Source organism: Sphaeramia orbicularis, chromosome 17 (assembly GCF_902148855.1).
Source record: "Sphaeramia orbicularis chromosome 17, fSphaOr1.1, whole genome shotgun sequence".
Classification (NCBI taxonomy): Eukaryota; Metazoa; Chordata; class Actinopteri; order Kurtiformes; family Apogonidae; genus Sphaeramia; species Sphaeramia orbicularis.
In genome coordinates this window covers 3,365,285-3,386,111 of record NC_043973.1, presented here as the reverse complement: position 1 = coordinate 3,386,111, position 20,827 = coordinate 3,365,285, and the positions used below count along the sequence as shown (strand labels likewise).

At 38.3% G+C, this 20,827-nt stretch overlaps 1 protein-coding gene across 1 annotated transcript in view; it reads left to right on the top strand.

The window, feature by feature from the left end:
* The window catches only part of atp1a2a (ATPase Na+/K+ transporting subunit alpha 2a), a 77,627-nt gene extending 64,418 nt beyond the window's left edge, over positions 1–13,209 (top strand). Inside the window, exons 19-24 of the mRNA XM_030159490.1 lie at positions 545–668; positions 4,763–4,908; positions 4,994–5,124; positions 8,875–8,976; positions 9,191–9,282; positions 12,848–13,209. Coding sequence (XP_030015350.1) covers positions 545–668; positions 4,763–4,908; positions 4,994–5,124; positions 8,875–8,976; positions 9,191–9,282; positions 12,848–12,876 — 624 coding nt within the window. The 3' untranslated portion in view covers positions 12,877–13,209. The remainder of the gene's footprint in view (positions 1–544; positions 669–4,762; positions 4,909–4,993; positions 5,125–8,874; positions 8,977–9,190; positions 9,283–12,847) is intronic.
* Positions 13,210–20,827: the final 7,618 nt, after the last annotated feature.

Below are 20,827 nucleotides of genomic sequence, written 5' to 3'. Positions count from 1 at the left end.
ACAGACGATGCCAGACATCCTTTTCCCTCCTCCCCTTGTCGGTCACGGCAGTGCGACACCAAAGCAAACTGGATTTGTAGACCACTGAGCACATGGTCGCTTTCACACAGTGCCAAGTACCCCACCTGAAATCCCACCTAAGTCAAGAGATTTCCTGCCCTAAGTCACACATATTGCTCTGTTGCTTACCTGGTAAACCCTGCCGATATTAGCTCTTTATTACAGGGACCTCTTTCCCCTCCCATTTTATGAGGGTCTTGAAAATCACCATCAGTCTCTCCCTCCCGTTGTCTCGTCTCCCCGCCTCTCCCTCCATCACTGTCACTGCTTCTTTTTTCTGCCTTCTTCGTGCCCTTTTTCCATCTTTCTCCTCGCACACGGTGATTGAATACAGAATTATATTAACAGCAATTCGTCGAGTCTGTCCCGTGTCTGGCACTGTCGTCGTGTCTTTGTACCAGTGACAAATTCCCACACATTTATTGTACAAATTGCATTAAACAAGCTACTTTTTTTTTATTCTATTCCCCTCTGTTTCCTCCAGGTTCCAGCCATCTCATTGGCTTACGAGACAGCCGAGAGCGACATCATGAAACGCCAGCCTAGGAACCCCAAAACGGACAAGCTGGTCAATGAACGTCTCATCAGCATGGCCTACGGACAGATAGGTTTGTCCTCTCGAGGCTCGTAACCCCTGTGTACCTCAGCTCTTAAACGTGAATCACAGTGACAGGCCAGCTGCAGTAAACTTATGGTGATAATAAACATCGCAGGCATAAAAAACAATAAATATGGACATTTATCATAAATTCTGGCATTTCATAGTCTGAGCTGTACCTTTGTAAATGTTTAGGTAGGTGAAGTTCAGAGAATATTATCCAGAGGTGAGCAGACAGTCTAGAGTCTCACAATTTTCCTCTAATTGTCGTGACATTTACTGTAAATAGAGAGTTGAGGGAGCAGCTATTTCTACTTAATCACGGTCATGTGTCACTTGCTGGATTCTCCCTCGAATACATGCTTTTTCATCTCTGCTTTTATATGATTTTGGAAATGCTGAAAAATCAAAGGATGGCCCAATTTTATAGGCTGTTAAATAGGTCAAACTATGACGGGGCTGCACTGGATGGTGTACAATTTAAAGCCAAACATGCTCAAAACAGCCGGCGATTTGAACCGACTCCCATAATTCTTCCAAGATGAACACCGTTGGGGCACAACTTTTGCAGGTCACATCACGCTGACAAACCGGCATCTGACATCGCAGCGCTAAGTATCAGCAGTGAGCATTTGAATAGTCTGATTCAGAGTGACACTTTGCAAACGTAACTGAACGATCAAAAATAATAGCTTAGGAACATTTCAGGCAACAGTCAGCGACAGTGAGGAGTAGGAAACACAACAGTGCACACAAAACAGATGCAGCCAGTATTCCCATCACTAAAGACAGTAATAATAACATCCAACAACATAAACACTGACCTGTGGGGGATTTCAATTTAACAACGTAATAAATGAGACTATTAAGAGCTGCCTCAGCGTGGTCTGATCAGTGCTTGTGCAGGCTTGGTATATGTGAAGACTTTAAGCTCTGAAATGAGATGTCCATCATGTTGAAAATGTTACGCCCACTCTGACAAAACGAATTTGCCAACATGAAATTAAAACTCACTAGCGGCTATTATTGCAGTCCTCAGCTGTCTGGAGCCATCGACTTAAAGAATACCAGCACTTGAGAGGGCAGAGAGAGGAATGTATCATCACCTGGGTTGTTTTGGATTTTAATATTTGGTGACAAACAGCAGGTGCACTGGTGTGACTGTCCACAGCTACTGCAGATGATAAACGTTCACGAAGGCAGGTTATGGAAGGAGATTATATATTCAATTTTTAAAAACTAAACTAAACTTGTGTAACTCACATATCTGTGTTTCATGCAGTAGATCCACTAAGGATAAGCAAAGTCTGTGTTGTACTTGAATTCACTGACATTATCTCCCAGAAATGATGCCTAGTGTTACTATTAATAAGCTGCCACGTAATAACTGTTGAACCTGTTGAAAGGCTGGAAAATGTTCTTTATGGCATGCTGCCATGCATGTCATCCATCTAGTCATCTCTCAAGACTTTGCTCTGGCTTTGAGTTTGCTACTTCTGTAAATGGGTCTTCATGCTGTGTAGCTACATGAGCCTACTGAATTTGCATCCAAAGTGCTGTCATTTATAATTTCCTGCACAGCCTCCATAATTCTTGATTGGGAAAAGCAGAATAAAGAAGCAGAGAACACGAAAAGTGTTGCAAATCACCCTGAATCAAGAAGATGTTTATTTGCTCAGGCTAATATCATTAGGTGACCTCTATGTTTATTGAAAATGGAGGGCATTCGCAGTGGAATTTTTACCTCAGAAATTATGGACATGGTGGATTTGCACAGGATTAAAGCCCTGTTTGTACAGGACGAATATTACCTGGGGACCTTGGTGATTGAGGAAGTAATGCCTGTGTTTTGTGCAGCACATTAGCTCAGGATAAGAATTTAGAGGCATTATCGGCCAAAAATTTTGTCAAGTCTCAAGGCTAGTACTAAACAACCACTTACACATTGCTGTTGAGTGTCAGTGGGGCATAAGATCACAGATGACTGCTGCAGTTATTACAAATGATCACACATCTCCAGGTAGTACTAGACCCATGGTACTTCATCTGATTTCCTCTGTGGACTTTATACTATACTAGCTTGATGTAGCTGGTTGTTATGCATAGTAACTAATTTGGCTGTTTAAAAATGGTGGGTTTATTTAATAATCCTAATTCTAATAATGGATTAGATTTCTACAGCACTTTTCAAGGCATCCAAAGCACTTTACATTGTTGACCCATTATTCATTCATTCTCACATTCACACTCTGGTGGTGGTAAACTGCGCTTGTAGCCACAGCTGCCCTTGGGCAGGCTGACGGAAGCGTGGCAGGATTCAAACCCTTTGGTTATTGGATGACCTGCTCTACCTCCTGAGCCATGGCCGCCCACTGTCATTTAGTCAATAACAGTGATAGAGCTCATTCTCTCTGGTCAGTCAGTAGTCTGTACTGTAGTATCCTCATCACCTTTTGCTACCACCCCAGCTCACATGGAACCTCAATGGGTATGACACAAAAAAGAGTACCAGGTACCATGCACACCTTTTACTCAATGGAGAAACTAAACAGGCAGGTAGAGTCAAGTTGAGCTGCTACCATATGGTGGAAAAGCGGCATTACCCTCAGTGCCTGACATGCAGCTCAGTTGGGAGGCAGTGGCACTCGTGCGTAGAGCGTCAAACACATGACATTCCTGGAAGAGAAACCCGTGTTGCATAGAAACAGCATATTGCTGGTGTTTCCACCCTTAAAAACTATCATTTTACACACATTACAACTAGTGCTGCTGTCATCTCTCCTCAAATGAAGCCATGCTTTGGAGGTTTCTTCCTCTCAGCCACAACTACTTCTTGCTGAAAGTCTCCAGCAGTGGAGACATGAATTACATCACTGTTGTGTGGTGGGCGGTGGTATGGATGTCATGGCCTTAAAAGTTTTGTTGGTGATTGTTGTCTATATAATGATGCACATTCTGTGTCTGTCCAATCTCCGCTCGATGTCCGCTCGATGTGTGATCGATGTTGCACCACAGGAGGGCACGATCGTACAATGGCGCCACGGGTACATTGTCGCTAGTGCAAATAATTTTGATTAACAGTTCGTCATTTTCTGTTCATTTTAGTTCTGTTAAAACTGAAGGCTTGAATAGTTTAATAATACACATTCACCATATGACGAAGACGAGACATTTATGGCTCCATCAACAGTTGATGGCCATTAAAATGCATTTATTGTACCAATTTTAACACATTAATCAAGGCCTACATATCCCCTGATTGCATATATTGAGTTTCAAATTGCTCACAGATGGTTTATTGTACCATGCCTGTATACTTATGGTTCACAAATAGTATACAGACATGCTACAGTGTCTGTATACTTATGGTTTAGTCCTTTTCCAAATGAGCTGTCTCAGTGTCTGTCAACTGCTGCTCCCCATACCCTTCTCTTGTTGGTGTCATGGTGCTATATCGACACCTTGCTAAGGTGTCAGGATAGTTTTGGTGACTTGTGACAGTTTTGATATGTGAAATACACAGATATCCAAATGGCTTTTTTAAGGCTCAGTTATCTGAATAGAGGTTTTGTAACTTTATCTGTTGCATCAGTGTTTTTGGTGTTTCATATTTGAAAAAGTCATGACAACCTTATTTCTCACATGTCCCCTTTAAAACTCAAATGATGTGGAAATAGTGATGAAGTATGACTTTTTTTTTTTTTTTTTTTTTTTCACACAGCTGAATGAGAACAGTGATCATAATTATGCAAAATAATTGGGATTTGCTGCTATGATTGCCATAAAAAGATGATTTAATGATTGTTTCAGACTTTGGCAGCAGTCAGAAAAATATGCTGGCATCGATTAAAGGAAATGATAAACTTGGAGGCCTACACTTCTGACAAATTGTAGTTCGGAAAGGGTTTTCAATTTTCATCCCTTTTACCTGACATAATGACTATTTGACTTGAGGTAGTGTGGGAATTAGCAGGAAATGATTGAGTGAATTGAAAAACCTAAAAATAAACTGAATTATATTAGACAACAGTTCTTGCCTGAAAGAAAAATTCATGTCGTTATATTAATCCCCTATTAACATGCTTATGCAATTTCCTAAACCAGGTATGATCCAGGCTCTGGCAGGTTTTTTCACCTACTTTGTGATTTTGGCTGAGAACGGTTTCCTGCCAAGAACTCTGCTGGGCGTCCGCATCCTCTGGGACGACCGTGAGGTCAATGACCTGGAAGATAGCTATGGGCAGCAGTGGGTAAGAGGCAAGGCCAGACTCAACACCAACACACAGGTTCTCTGTTCTCATATAAATAACAACTATGTGTGTCTCGACCCGGCAGACCTATGAGGAGAGGAAGATCATTGAATTCACCTGCCACACCGCCTTCTTTACCAGCATTGTGGTTGTTCAGTGGGCTGATCTTATTATCTGCAAGACCAGGCGGAACTCCCTCTTCCAGCAGGGCATGAAGTAAGTGAGGGAACGGGTAGCATTGGACGGAAAATCTACAATTACTGCTTCATGAGTGTATGTGTCCACCAAGCAGTCTGATTACATCCATGTCTGTCCAGGCTCCAGTTTTATATGTAGGGTGTCTTTAAATGAATTTAATGAAATGTGTACTGTATTATATTTTATTTTTTTGCAAAACAAACTTATGAACTTATAAACAAAGAAATAATGATTGTTAAAGACATAATTGGACAACTCTTTTATATAATAATGATACCAGTGCATCATGTCCAGTGAGAAACATCGTGTTCTCACTTAAACACTATTTTTAAAGAGGAGATTGGTGTTGAGTAATGGTGCAAGGTGCATGAATATATCAGGGGAACTGCCAGACTCGCTTTCTCCCAATGGTTACTCATTCTGTTGCAATGAGAATAATCCCCTGCAGCCAAAAAAAGCATTTCCCCATAGATCACAATGAGACAAGTGATGTCTGTAAAGTTGTTGCAAAAGAGTTCAGATATTAGTTTGTTTATTGTCTGTTCTTTGAGCAGGGAGGTTTTATATGAGCTCAGTGTTCGAAACATACAGAAGCAGGTGAAACACTAGTGCTCATGTGCTGTCAGCCATAACAAGCCAAAGGAAAACTGAAAACCAGAAAACTTTTTTGACAGTTGACTAAGGTTGGGAATCTTAGTTGTAAGGCCGATACGATACGCATCTCAATACAGCATCTCCGATCCGATATATTAGATACGTGTGTGGCATATCGCAATACCATACGATTCACACCCAAATCATGATACAGAGTGATTAAGCACATTCTGATTCAACACATTCATTCTGGTCAAAGTGCAATTCAGTGAGCTTGATTATTTACTTATCAAATAAAACCATGGCTTTTCACAAACTGGCTTTTGTGAAATTTCAGAACACGTGCCTCACATACAGTCACGTGAAAAAGCTAGGATGCCCCCTTTCAATCTTCGTTTCCAAAGTCATTTCTCTGCATGTTTCTCACGCTCAACTTCTTGCTCCCTCGCCAAATCGATATAGTGTTCATCTGCGGCGTACATGCCACAGTGCATCTGCGGAGCGCATACTGTTAGTGTGCAGTGTACATATCTGTGAATCCACAGCACACATTAATGTGGGTCTTCAGAAAAGTAAGCTTTATCTAAATAAGTAGTAACAATTTTAAATGCAAGTAAAAATATATATTCTATTAAATGAATCAAATTTTATCGATTCAAACATTCAATAACCGATGCATCTCAATATCATTCCAAAATTTTCATTCACTCACAGCTTCTCTACTGGTGCACTCGGATCATGCACACTCGTGTCGGTGTATCAGATCATCTTCCCATCACTACAGTAGACAAAATTTTGGTAAATAGCCCTAACATCAGAATTTTGTGAAGTTTTGTAATTATCATGTGAATTCTTGTATTACAAACAAAAACCTTGACCTTTGAATACCAAATTCTAGCCATTTCAGCCTGGATTCCACATGAACATTTGTGCCAGATTGGAAGGCATTCCTGAGATATCACATTAATGGAACAACTGGAGGAAATAATGCTTCTAGACATAGCTGTTACTGGCGTTGATGCAAAAAGTGGTAAAGCACCAACAAAACAGTGAAGAGCCAATTCAAGAGACAAAGACAGAAGGTTCTACTGAAGGACATTAAATGGATAATTAAAATATGTTAGGAAGGCAGGAAAGGATGATTTCCCTTAAAGGTCCAGTGTGTAAGATTAAAGGGGATTTAGGAAGATCTAATCACAGAAATGGAATGCAGTATTCATAATGATGTTTTCATTAGTGATTCACATGGAAATGAGGTTGTGTTTTTGTTCATTTAGAATGAGCTGTTTCTATCCACAGAAGGACATGGTTAGCACACAGTGGAAGGGCTTCCTCATCCTCTTTCTTCCATTTTAGGGGGTTGAATCCAGCCATCATTAACGCTCAAAGTTCGACAACTACTTTTGTGATAATTTCCAAACCATTTTTTTTAATCTCCCTTCAAGTTTTCCTAAGTGATAATCACCATATGTTATATATTATCCTGTGTGTTTTGCCTTTTTCTTTTTGATGAAAATCAGGTATTTTCCGATTTTAATTTACTGATTGTGTAGATGTTCATAAAATCTCAGAGTAAATTCAAAGGTTATTATATCAAAACAAGGAAAACTGAAGAGAAAAGGCCATTTTTAAGCAAAAAAATATGATGAACTGAATGTAAAAACGACCATTTACAACCTCTGTCATTTATCAAATTATGTGGACTTTATCGATAAATCAATGTTGTAGAAGATGACAGTGTTCTCATGTTCACTGCAGAGCTGAACGTCCAAATTTGGGTCATATCTGATGACCAGGAATAACTGAGAAACTACATCTTACCTGAATTATTTACAAATATTGATAGGATTTGTGATTGAAAAGTTATTAACAGGGTGCTTGTACAGGTCTTGAAAGTCTTAAAAGGTATGAAATTTTAAAATGCTGTTTTCCAGACCTTGAAAAGTCTGGAATTTTGTGTGAAAGTCTTAATAAAGAATGGAAAACGTTTCTCTTATAGTTGATTTTAGAGTATGAAATACACGAGGATAGCATATAAAAAATTAGATATGATACTGAAATGATTCTAGTGAAACTTGTTTGTGTGATATCCATTCACTTTGTTGATTTTATATGATTGGAAAAAGTTTCTGTCAGTAAAACATAATTTAATGCAAATTATGCATTCATTCATTCATACATTTATTAAAATGAACTTTTCTACTACACACAACAGGTACAATCACGACCAGAAAAGAAAGGGAAAAAAAATAGCAGTTTTGAAAATCTCTGGAAAAAGTCTGTATTTTTTTTTTTTTTTTTTTTTTTGATGAAGAGCAAACACCCTTTCTTCCACATTTAAATCAGTAGATGTATTTGGTCACTGGTGACTGTTCAGGTCTTTGAGGGTTAACCCATAAAGACCCAGTGTTACTTTTGTGGTAGTTCCCAAATTAATTTTCTTTCTATTGAACCTTTCCTAAGTGATTTATCACCATTTACTATTATATTGTCCTTTGTATTTAGCACTTTTCAGTGTAAATTTCCTATATTTAATTCACTGATAATGTAGATGTTCATTAAATCTCAGAGCAAATGCAAAGGTTATTATTTAAGAAACAGAGAAAACTAAAGATAAAGTGAGTTTTTCAGTAAACTCATATTTCAGTAACTGAACATAAACCCAGTGTGTCCATCCACTGTCATTGATCCAACTCCATGGGTTTTACTGGTGAATCAATGTTGTAGAAGATGACGGTGTTTCCAAGGTAATTACAATGCCTCTGAACGTCCAAATGGGTCATATCTGATGAGCATGAAAAGACAAATAACTGTATTTTACACCAATTATTTATATCTGTTAATAGGATTAGTGGATCAACAGGTATTAAACAGTTTAGATCAGTTAATTTTGATCAGCCCCAGATGTTTGGGTCTTTATGGGTTAATGTGGGAGAGCAGACCAGATTATTATCCCTTAAACTAAAAAGGCCAGAATGGACAAAACAAGCAAACTGTGGCTCTGTCTTTTATAAAACCAGGTTAAAACTTCATATTTGCTATTCATCTGAGGCAGCGATTAGAAGCTTTAATATTTGTGATGATGTCTTTTATCTTCAGCCTTATTACTAGTCTGAAGTGTGTTGACCTCTACCCTTGTCCTGTCTCTGATGTGTTCTACTTTGTGGTCTACAGGAACAGAATCCTGATCTTCGGCCTGTTTGTTGAGACCGCTCTGGCAGCCTTCCTCTCTTACTGCCCTGGAATGGACGTCGCCCTGCGCATGTACCCTCTCAAGTACGTTCTGCATATGTATATCTCCACCGAACTGAAAAATAACCTCTTAACATCCTAATAGGCTGCCATTAGCCTGTCAGTCTCTCCTTTAAATGAAGTCTGTGATCTGCTTAAACACCCCGTTGTTATCCTGAATATTCAAAAATGGCTGAAATGAATGTGACGCTTTGCACTCGGCCCGGCTCATGTCTTGCTCCTTTTCTCTGCCTCTCAGGACCTGGTGGTGGTTCTGCGCCTTCCCATATAGTCTTCTCATTTTCATTTATGATGAGGTCCGTAAATTCATTCTGAGGAGGACCCCTGGAGGTAAGCACTTATTAAGACAAACCAAGATTAAAAGGTTTAAACCTTCTTTGTCTTGTTAATAAGCTTGAAGGAAAAAAAATGCTAAGCGGTGTTCCAGTGGTAAAGACCGCTAAAGTGGTTCTCAAGCATCACATGTGCCTGTCTCCACCAAGGCCTTCTCTACTCTGGCTCTTATCATCTGTACTTCTCAGTGTCCTTGTAAAATAAATATATATAAAAATATGACAAGTCACTTCTTAAAAGGGAGCACTGATTGACAAACTTGCCATAGCAGCACTCGACTGATCCGACCTGAACTATTCTAGCAAGGATTTGAGGGATGGTGATGTGCCAGAGGAGATCAAGTTCAATGTCGATCCAACTGAGCAGAAAAATGTATGAAAACAGCTTTGAACTGTTTTGAACTTAGATCAAAAGAAAAAGTACAGGTACCAATTTCACAAAACAATGTTGTTGCCAATTATGGATGATTATCGATGGCAAAGAGTGTAGGCTTTAATTTTGTTGTAATGTTGAAGGCAGGGGTTGAGGAGGTGGTCTTTAACATCGGTGTCAGCTGTCAGATTAGGATCTTTTTAATTTTAGTTCTTGAGAGAAATAGAAATATCAGATGTTACAGTAATGATTTGCATTTTTACCTTAAATTGCAAAGAAGGGCTGGTATTAACTCTGTTGAGGTTATTATTATAGGTCTTGCCCCTGTCTGTGCAGCTGAAAATATCCACACAAAACACACGCTGCTCAATGCTGAAGAATTCTGGCGTTTGCAAAGCCTCTGCAACACTTGAAAGATTACCGTTTGTCTTCCGGGTTCTGATTTCTGACAAAGTAACATATAAATGCAGTACTGTTTGGCAGTTTACTTGTATATTTCATTCAATAAATGGAGCATGAAATTATGGCTATTAAACTAGAATACCTCCACTGGTGGAAATCAACACACAGGTCACTGCTTTATTTGATTTGATTTTTAAATTCCTAAGCCAGGTCTGCATGTACATCCCTTAACAGAAGGGCTTTGAAACTGTATTTATCTACTGTTGACAGAATCAGCAGCAAGATTCACTGTGAAAACATTATATCAGTCTGTGCGTATGAATTCTGTTAGAGCTGCAGCTATCGCTTATTTTTGTAATTGATTCATCTGTTGACTATTTTGTTTGATTCGATTTGATTAACCAATTATTTGAATGGGCAAAAAAAAAAGAAGTATGTTAAAAAAAGACATGTCTGAAAAGGACAAGTTGTCCTTTATTCCAGAACCAGCTGCAACAACCACAAAAAATATAAAAGTAAAAGGATATGTAAAAAAATATCTATATAGAAATAACAACAATACCATAAAATTACATTTGAATATTTACTTATTTATTTATACAAAACAACAAACAAACAACAAATAAGTCATGTGCACTGCAAACCCACTGAAGAATAAACCTACAGATCAGCCCATCAGCTCAGCTCTAAATTGTTCCAAAATGTTTCAGACTCTGTTGTTCTTGTGGTTGTGACAGTTTCCTGTTGTAGGAACCGCCAGTATCCACTATCATGTTTGGCTTGAACCTGCTTGGTACCTGGTTTCCATTTCAGAAATATCTGGTTGAAATTTTCCACCATGTTCATCACTTACATCACCCAAACTAGGTGGAAAACATTTGAGTGACGTTTTGCAAACCCATGTACTCATGTGCCTGTGTTATGTCCTCAAATAGCTGATCATAGTTTGTTGCTCTGTAGTTAAACAGAAGATTTTGCACCACTTTCACAAATATATCCCATGTATCCCATTAATTTTAGATACAGTTTCAGATAAAACAGGACTCCAATCTCAAATCTCCAATCGGGGGTCCAATGACAGTTCCAGTTTTCTACTTTGCATCACTTTGGATTAAATTTTTCTTTCACGTATTGAATGCCATATGTATTTTGATGACTCAGAATTTAGAAAACTAACCACTAATGACTACATATTGACATGTACATAACTCATTACCCTGATGTGCTAGAGAAATTATGATTTCACATTATGAATAAATGTACCTTATTTAACTGAAATCAGGAATTTTTCTGTCAATAGCAAACTGTCTCTGTTTACCACCATTTTCTGTCGGTTGGAGTGTGTTTTGTACTGGGAAGTGGTCACTCCTAAGCTAATGGTATCTAATTTTGTATAGTTGCTTTATTACTGTGTAAGTTGTTTCAGATTTATTATGAAGAACTGAAGACCCTGTAGTGTACTGAAGTCACAAAAAAAGTGTATATAGACCCGCAACCCGACCCGACCTGTGATCAAACTCATTGTCTACACAGTAACTCACTTTTAAGAACGCGCAGGTATCTGACCCAGTGCAGGACTGTGACACTTACAATACCATGACACGCTATTACAAGGAAATGCGTACGGTAGATAACCGTTTTTATACCACCGTTTTCTTTTACATCCCTGGGCAGAACACATTTATTTTTAAAAAGCCCCCTTTGAGTCTTATATGTGCACATGCCTGTTTTATACAACTGTATACAAGTAGTCAAGAAATAAGAAAGGCTTCTTTTAATCAGTACAGTGATACAATTTGTTCCTTCTATGAAATTCAGTTTTTACTGACAAGCAAAATAAAAATATAATTTTGGGAGAAAAAAAAACCTGTTCTCTTTGCGCATGTAACGTGTACCCAAACCGAACCAAAAACCATGGCCCAAAAACCAAGGTATGAATTGAACCGTGGGCTACCTGTACCATTGCACTACAAATATATATATATATATATATATATATATATATATATATATATATATATATATATATATATATATATATATATATATATATATATATATATGCCCATACTAAATTGAAAGCTGATAAGGTAGCATTGTTAGAGTTTGAGACTGTTTTTCAACAAAACCAAGAAATCTACAAAAAACATACTCCTCATTCAAATAACCAAGAACCACATCCTACCACAAATTCTGGCAACACAGTATGCTTTGCTTCATTATAGGGATTATTTTGACTAATATTCATACACAAATTGTGGCGCTGACTTGGTAGAAATGTAAAAAAAAAAAAAAATCGACAACCCTCAGCACTGCAGAGCACAGCAACTAACAACATCTAACGCAGGCAGCAATCTTCGTGTGCTCATCCGTTATACCTGTCCAAGCCCAAAGAACCAGCAGCAAATGATGAGGAAGGAAATTAAAGCAGGCTGATGAAGACTCTTGAGATATGCGCCAAAGATCAAACACAGTGATAAAGACACAGCACTGTGGCTCAAGATCTGTTCACTGCCACAGCGTTTGAGCTGATGAGGGCGAAGACATGGGGAGACAAATACAATTTATCGTGACAGTTAATCATTTCTGTTAATCTGTGTGTCACGGGCTGCTGATCAGAGCTTTAGAGTTATAAGGGGATTCATTTGGAAATGTACGGAGACAAAGGCAACCAGATGAATACAAATAGACGGATACAAAAGGATATTATAAAAACTGCACGCCTGTCATTTTCGTCTCTGACACATTCTCTCTCTCTTTTTTCTGTCTTTCCGTTCCTCTCTTCCAGGTTGGGTGGAGCAGGAGACGTATTATTAACATTCAGAAAATGTCAGTTTGATTGTGCGTCTGTGAGTGAGTGTATATGGGTGTGTGTGCTTGTGCAGTCAGAGCTGCTGTGTGAGTGTTAGTTGTAATACTGCATGGATCAGTTCACAAATCTGATTATCATAAAAATACTGCTGAAAATAGGCTTTTGATTGTTCTTTGATTTTTTTTTCTCTGAAAACATTTCCAGCAGAAGAATGGTAATGTACACCTCTGTACCTTACAAAAACTGTTATTAAAATGACACATCGTGGCCGGTGTGGTCACTGTGGAATACCAAATATTGTTCAATGTATGAAATGCACCAAATAAAATGGATTCCAGAACATACCTGGCTGTTGTTTTAATTATTACTCAGGTGATTCTTCCTGTTATAGTCCTCTGATTATTAAGGATTTACTCAGTAAACACGTCTTACCCCCATAAAGACCCAAACATCCATCGTCGACTTAAATTATCTATTGATCTAAAATATTCAATATGTGTTGATCCATTAAACCTATCAATACATGTAAATAATTGGTGTTAAATACAGTTTGTCATCTTTTCATGGTCATCAGATATGACTCATGTGGACGTTCAGAGGCTCTGTAGTTACCATGGAAACACTGTCATCTTCTACAACAGGGGTGTCAAACTCGTTTTAGTTCAGGGGGCCACATTCAGCCTAATATGATCTAAAGTGGGCCAGACCAGTAAAATAATGTAAATAGTAGGATAAGAACTTTTGAGTGAAAAAAAGTGAAATTCCATTATGAAAATGTTTACATCTATGAATTGTACTCGAACATAACTTGAACAAGTATGAACCACCTTAAAATTCTTTAGTAAAATAAGTGAAATGTTAACAATATTACGCCTTAGTTTATCATTTATACATGTGCATCACAACGCAGAGATCACAGTGGATCTACAAATACACAAAACATTTAGTAAGAGGCAGAATGTTATTAAAATTCCACATACTTCTCTCAAGAGATTTCAGATATTTACATTTTTTAATAAAAGGCTAGTCTGTAAATGTCAACATTTTTGTGCAATTTTACTTTGTTTTCTTTACACTGAAACAATGAGAAAAATTTACAGTTTTCATTATTTATAGGTTTTTATGATAGTATTTTACTGGTCTGATTCACTTTAGACCTAAAATTGACCTAAAATAATTGTTAACACTGTATCTTCAGTGTCATTTTTGCTTTTCACAAATTAATCCCAGGGGCTGGATTGAACCCTTTGGCGGGCCGGATTTGGCCCCCGGGCTGCATGTTTGACACTTGTGTTCTACAATAATGATTCACCAGTAAAACCCAGGGAGTTGGATCAATGACAGTGGATGGACACACTGGGTTTATATTCAGTTAATGAGAGATTTTGCTGAAAAACTCATTTTTTTTACTTAAGTTTTCTTCTGTTTTGTTATATAACCTTTTAATTACCTCCGCCAAGGAGGTTATGTTTTTGCCAGGGTTTGTTTGTTTGTTTGTCTGTTTGTTTGTTTGTCTGTCCGTTAGTGTGCAACATAACTCAAAAAGTTATGGACAGATTTGGATGAAATTTTCAGGGTTTGTTGGAAATGGGATAAGGAAGAAATGATTAAATTTTGGTGGTGATCAGGGGTGGGGGGGCCCATGGGGGGGCCCACTGATCAGCCTTGGCGGAGGTCTGCGCTCTCCGAGTGCTTCTAGTTTAGTCTGAGATTTAATGAATATCTACATGATCAGTGATTTAAATATAGGGAAATACATGATTTACACACACACAAAATGCTAAATACAGAGGATAATCTTTTAATAAATGGTGATAAATCACTTAAGAAAGGTTATATTTGGAAGTTGACACAAAAGTGAGTCCTTATGGGTTAAGTGCATTAGCAATGGAATACAATATATGTCTGTCTGTCTGTCTGTCTGTCTGTCTGTCTGTCTGTCTGTCTGTCTGTCTGTCTATCTATCTATCTATCTATCTATCTATCTATCTATCTATCTATCTATCTATCTATCTATCTATCTATCTATCTATCTATCTATCTATCTATCTATCTATCTATCTATCTATCTATCTATCTATCTGTCTGTGTCATTATAGATCTAACCAGATTAATATAGGAACATGCCAATGGGAGCTAGTGTAGGGCTGCTCTTGGGCATCATTAACCATACTGTGTATACGTCTTTTATTTTGTGTGTGTGTGTGTGTGTGTGTGTGTGTGTGTGTATGTGGTAATTCAGTGCTTTAAGTCCCAGTCCAATACCTCTCTCTTTCTTAATAGTGTCTGAGGTCACATCACAGTGTTTACCAGTATCCCATCAGTCAGTTTTAGTGCTGCATAAGCCGTACCATGTGATGAAAATAGAGGATGTCTGCGATCTGTAAGTGGTAATCATCACAGTGGAGGAAAATTGCATCCTAGAGAAAAATATAATAGTGCATAATGATACATGATGGGTATTTTTAAATACATCAGTACATATACGGCATGTCACTTTATATTGCATATTTATTGTGTCATTGTATGAGTAGTCTAGTCCAGACTCACCAGCAGTCCAATAAAAACAGATGGAGACTCTATTTTACTGACCATTATTACTCACAGTCTATGGTAATCATATCTGAATTTGCCATAAATTATATGAATAAACAAATATACATGATAGAAAGTATTCATTCATATTATAAATGTGGAAAATTATAAAACAGTATGTAACTATGAAAAATAAATATCCAAGTCGATATTTTATCCCTGTTTTTGAAACTAAAATGATCACATGAACATGAAAAATATAGATGCTCCAAAAGTGCATGGTTATACTTAATCATCTGAATTAAAAAAATAAGGTATATTACCCATACTATTTTTTTTTTTTTTACCTCCACCAAGGAGGTTATGTTTTTGCCAGGGTTTGTTTGTTTGTCTGTTTGTCTGTCCGTTAGTGTGCAACATAACTCAAAAAGTTAAGGACAGATTTTGATGAAATTTTCAGGGTTTGTTGGAAATGGGATAAGGAAGAAATGATAAAATTTTGGTGGTAATCGGGGGTGGGGGGGCCCACGGGGGGGGGGCGCAGACCAGAAAATTTTATCAAAATCTGTCCATAACTTTTTGAGTTATGTTGCACACTAACGGACAGACAAACAAACAAACAAACAAACAAACCCTGGCAAAAACATAACCTCCTTGGTGTGGGGGGGCCCACGGGGGGGGGGCCACTGATCAGCCTTGGCGGAGGTCTGCGCTCTCCGAGTACTTCTAGTTTACTTTTGTTTTTTATACTTTATTTTTTATTGTTTTAACGCAAGGCACAAAACAAACAGAAATGGTCACAGGTATATTCATACATTTACATACTGTTTACTGTCCACAGATTGAATGAAAAAGTCAATTTTTTTCCCAGTACTTTACACCCTTATGCTGTTGTAGGCGGAGATTGTATGTCATCATTTCCATTAAGTGGATTTGGTTGACAATTTTTATCATCAAGGAAATTGAGGGAGGGTCGTTCTTAAGCCAATATTTGGTGATGGCTTTTTGTCTGCAGCAAGCAGTATTCTAGATAGATATATGTCACTTTCCCATAATTCCTCTGGGGGAATGCTAAAAAACAAAGTAGCCAAGGACATATCAAAATGAACACCAAAAACTGAATACATCAATTTAATCATCTCTCCCTAAAAGCCAACAATACCAGGACAGGAGCAGAATACATGTGCCTGATCTGCCTCCGGTGAACCGCACTCCCTCCAGCAGGAAAAATGAACTCCAGAAAAATGTGATTTTCATACAGGTGTAATAAAGAAACGGGCCAGACATTTCCAACAAAAATCCCTCCATGATAGTGAGTTTGGAGTACAGTTTTGAGACTTCCACCCCTCTGACCATATCTTATTTGGTATTTCCTCATGCAGGTCCCTCTCCCATGGATTTTTTGCGTGAAAATATATCTCATCGTCTTTTGAATTCAAAGCTGTATAAATTTTACCAGTGATGTTTTTTGTTACTGGAACCTTCATAGGTGTCCACGAGTATTTGAATTAGGTGAGAGGGAGTCTCTGTCATAGAACACTGTATTTCCTTTACAAAGTTATCATGGAGCTGGAGATATCTGAAAAAATCATGTTTACCAAGTTCAAATTTGAAAGATAGATTTTGAAAGCTGTCCATCTGTCCTTTTGAAAGTATCCTGCAGAAAACAGTTACACCATGTTTGGACCACTGTGTAAATCTATAGTCATGTAGTGCAGGTTGGAAGTGCAGGTCACTCACAGGCCAGTTTAGGATCCTAATTTGTCTATGAAGTCCAAATGTCATTACCAATAGTGTTTTGAAATGAAAAAACTACGACGCAACAAGACAGACGAAAAGAAAATTACTTTTTCCTTAAAACGGCGAATATATATTTTCCAATAGAGTATGAGCTCAATTCACAAAATTAAAAAAAAAAACTATTCTATTTTCACATTTCTTTCAAACATATCACCAGTGTTCAGAGAAGGCAGATATGGTGTAAACACCAGGCCTGGAGTGGCTAATCAGGAGATTTGGGAGGATTCCCAGTGGGCCGGCTCATGTCATTCTCAAGTTTGGGCCGGTGGGATGGGAAAAATTATTTTGACACTAATCTGTCACTTACGTAATCTTCTTCTTGCATTCATTCTCCATTCATCTGACAGTGCAGCCCCTACATCACAGTAGATTAGATGGGTTCTACCATCTGAGGTAATTCTTCTTTACCAAATAAGGGGCCAGGTGGAGCCCAAAAGCCCAAGGTAAAGAAAAGACAGGAGCTGAAAGAAGACGGTGCCAAATGTCCAAAATGAACAGATCTGTTTTCCACAGGACAGACCCCAGTTGCAGCTGTTAAATCAGTAGTTCCCAACCTTTTTTGTCTCATGACCCCATTTTAACATCACAAATTTCTGCTGACCCCAGACATTCAAAACAAAGACTTTTTTTTTTTTTTGGCTAAAATTAATTGGTTTTTGATCATGAAATAGTTGGCTATACTATGTTGCAAGTAAACGTTAATTTTAGACGACATTTGGTCTATATAATGTATATTATTGTGGACGAAGGCAAAAAAGCCAGGAGCTCAAAGGGAGAACTTGATTTTCCTTGGTCAGGATATGTACAGTCAGTCCAGCTTGGATTTACAAGGCTGACAATTAATACTGAAAAAACAAGAACTCAAACTATGAATTATGAAAGAGCTGCAGCATCTGAAACTGACCACAATGAACATTTGACAGATAAACAGAACCACAGTGCTGCAGTTTCAGCTTCACAGTTTGTCTGGTATGGATTGTGATTGTCTCTGTCAACTCACCATATATTTTTTATTAATAATAATAATACATTTTATTTATAGGTACCTTACTTGGCACTCAAGGACACTGTACAGTAAAACAGGAGAGTGAAAAACAAGCAATAAAACGGAGTAAAAAATAAAGGGCAGGTTAAAAATTGAACAGGGCAATTGTGTTCACAAAGAGAAAGAGGTCCTAAACAGATGTGTTTTGAGTTTGGATTTGAAAAGAGGGAGTGAAGTGATGTTTCTGAGATCCGGTGGCAAGGAGTTCCAGAGTCGGGGATTAGAGCGGCTGAATGCTCTGCTCCCCATGGTGGTGAGACGGGCAGAGGGAACAGAGAGGTGGAGGGAGGAGGAAGATCTGAGGGTACGAGAGGGAGTGGCAACGTGAGGGAGATCAGACAGATACGGAGGGCCGAGGTTATGGATGGCCTTGAATGTCAATACAAGTATTTTACATTAAATTTGGAACTTAACTGGGAGCCAGTGGAGCTGTTGGAGGACAGGAGTGATGTGGGGAGTGGAGGGGATCCTGGTGATGATGCGAGCAGCAGAGTTCTGAACTAAGAGATTTGTGTGTGAGACCAAAGAGGAGAGAGTTACAATAATTCAGACAAGAGGTGACAAGGCTGTGAACAAGGATAGCAGTGGTATGGGGGGTGAGGGAGGGGCGGAGGCGATTAATGTTGCGTATTAGTAAGTTGTTTTTTGTTTTTGTTTTTGTTTTTATCAATTACTAGAAATTTCAGGCGACTCCATTTGAATTCCAGGCGACCCCACGTGGGCCCCGACCCTAAGGTTGAAAAACACTGCAGTAAAGACATATATGGAAATAATTTGGTCTTGTCAGTGTATAAAGCTATCGCGCAACATTTGCAATATCAGCTTATTGTAGTTTATTTTGTAGAGCCCAATACACACCATGAATCACATATATCCAGTTTCAAGCTGAAAATAATGCTGCATTCCAGGTAACCCGTAACCCTTGTTTTTCCAACCTTCTACCAGTGAAAATGTACTGGAATGTCAGTCAGACATGTGACTTCCCACCTGTGAACCCATTCTAGATCGATGTCCTCCCAGTTCTATGCTCTGACGTCGCATAGCCCGTGAAACTACGATGGCGGCCCCCATTGTGGGTGTTTATGCAAGTTGTTTATTAAAACAAGGTATTGCTCTAACATTATTTATCCACAAATGTTCTGCATAATCAGCAGCTGCTCTATCGTTAGCTAGTTTTCAGTCCATCGAGCGCAAGAATAAATTAATAATAATGGATTAGATTTATATAGCGCTTTTCTATGAATGCATACTCAAAGCACACAGTGGATCCATTATTCATTCGCTCTCACATGCTCCTTCTGGTGGTGGTAAACTACATTTGTATCCACAGCTGCCCTTGAGCAGGCTGATGGAAGCGTGGCTGCCAATCCGCGCCTACGGCCCCTCCGACCACCACCAAACATTCATATGCATTTGTCGAGGCCCAAAACGGAATCTGGCCCGATTCAGAATCGGGCCGGCCCAGAATGGAATTCTATTCTAGGCCGGCCTAGAATGGAATCCTGCTGCGATAATGTTATTTTTATACCATGTTTAATGCAAATGATCTAAATTATTACAAAAATCAATACATGGAATTTGCAAATATGTGAAAAAAAATGAAACAAACAACATTTTAATTGTAAACTATAATACACTTTATTTACAAATAGAACCTAGTGGTACTCCCCACCAATATATGGTACCGTGAAATCGACTGAAATTGACAATAGTTACTCAAGGTATGTAAGACTGAAAATGTAAAATTATGACAAATTATGGAATTATGGATCATTTGCATTAAACATGGTATAAAAATAACATTATAGCAGCAGGATTCCATTCTAGGCCGACCTAGAATAGAATTCCATTCTAGGCCGGCCCGATTCTGAATCGGGCCAGATTCCGTTTTGGGCCTCGACACATTCATACACCAGTGTGAGTAGCAGCACTGGAGGAAAGGAGGGTGAAGTGTCTAGCCCAAGGACACAACAGCACATGACTGGGACATACCAAATACGTATCCAAATATACAAATATTGGAACATGAAAGGTACAACTTCTCTTGGAACGAACGGTGTGCATGTGTGGATCGACTATTTCTTTTTAAATTCAACAGTTTCAAGGTTGTTCCATACAGCAGAAAAAGTTGAAGCTTGGTACCAGTCATGTGTCTGTCAAATTATATTCAATTCCAATCAATATTTGTTGAGTTACAATGAAAAACGTGTCCTAAATGGGATTTTCAAGGTTAAATTGAAATGTCCACAGAGTCCACATTCCATGGATGTGGAATGTGGATGTGGACAATTTTGTGCCAGATACAAGATATTGTTCTAAGCTACAGGTGGATCAAATTGGAGGCTAATTGGAGTTGTTTTGAATTTTTTTTATGAATTTTGGAAAATTGCTGATAGATGAGAGATAGGAAAATTTGAGCTTTTGTGACCTTGCTGTGACCTTGAACTTTGGCCTACTTGGCCCAAAATTTACTGGGTTGGTCCCAGGGCCTAGGACTATCTGTGGTAAAGATGGTTGGAATAGTTTTCCCATAAAGTTGCTAACAAACAAACAAACAAACATGCAAACAAACAAAC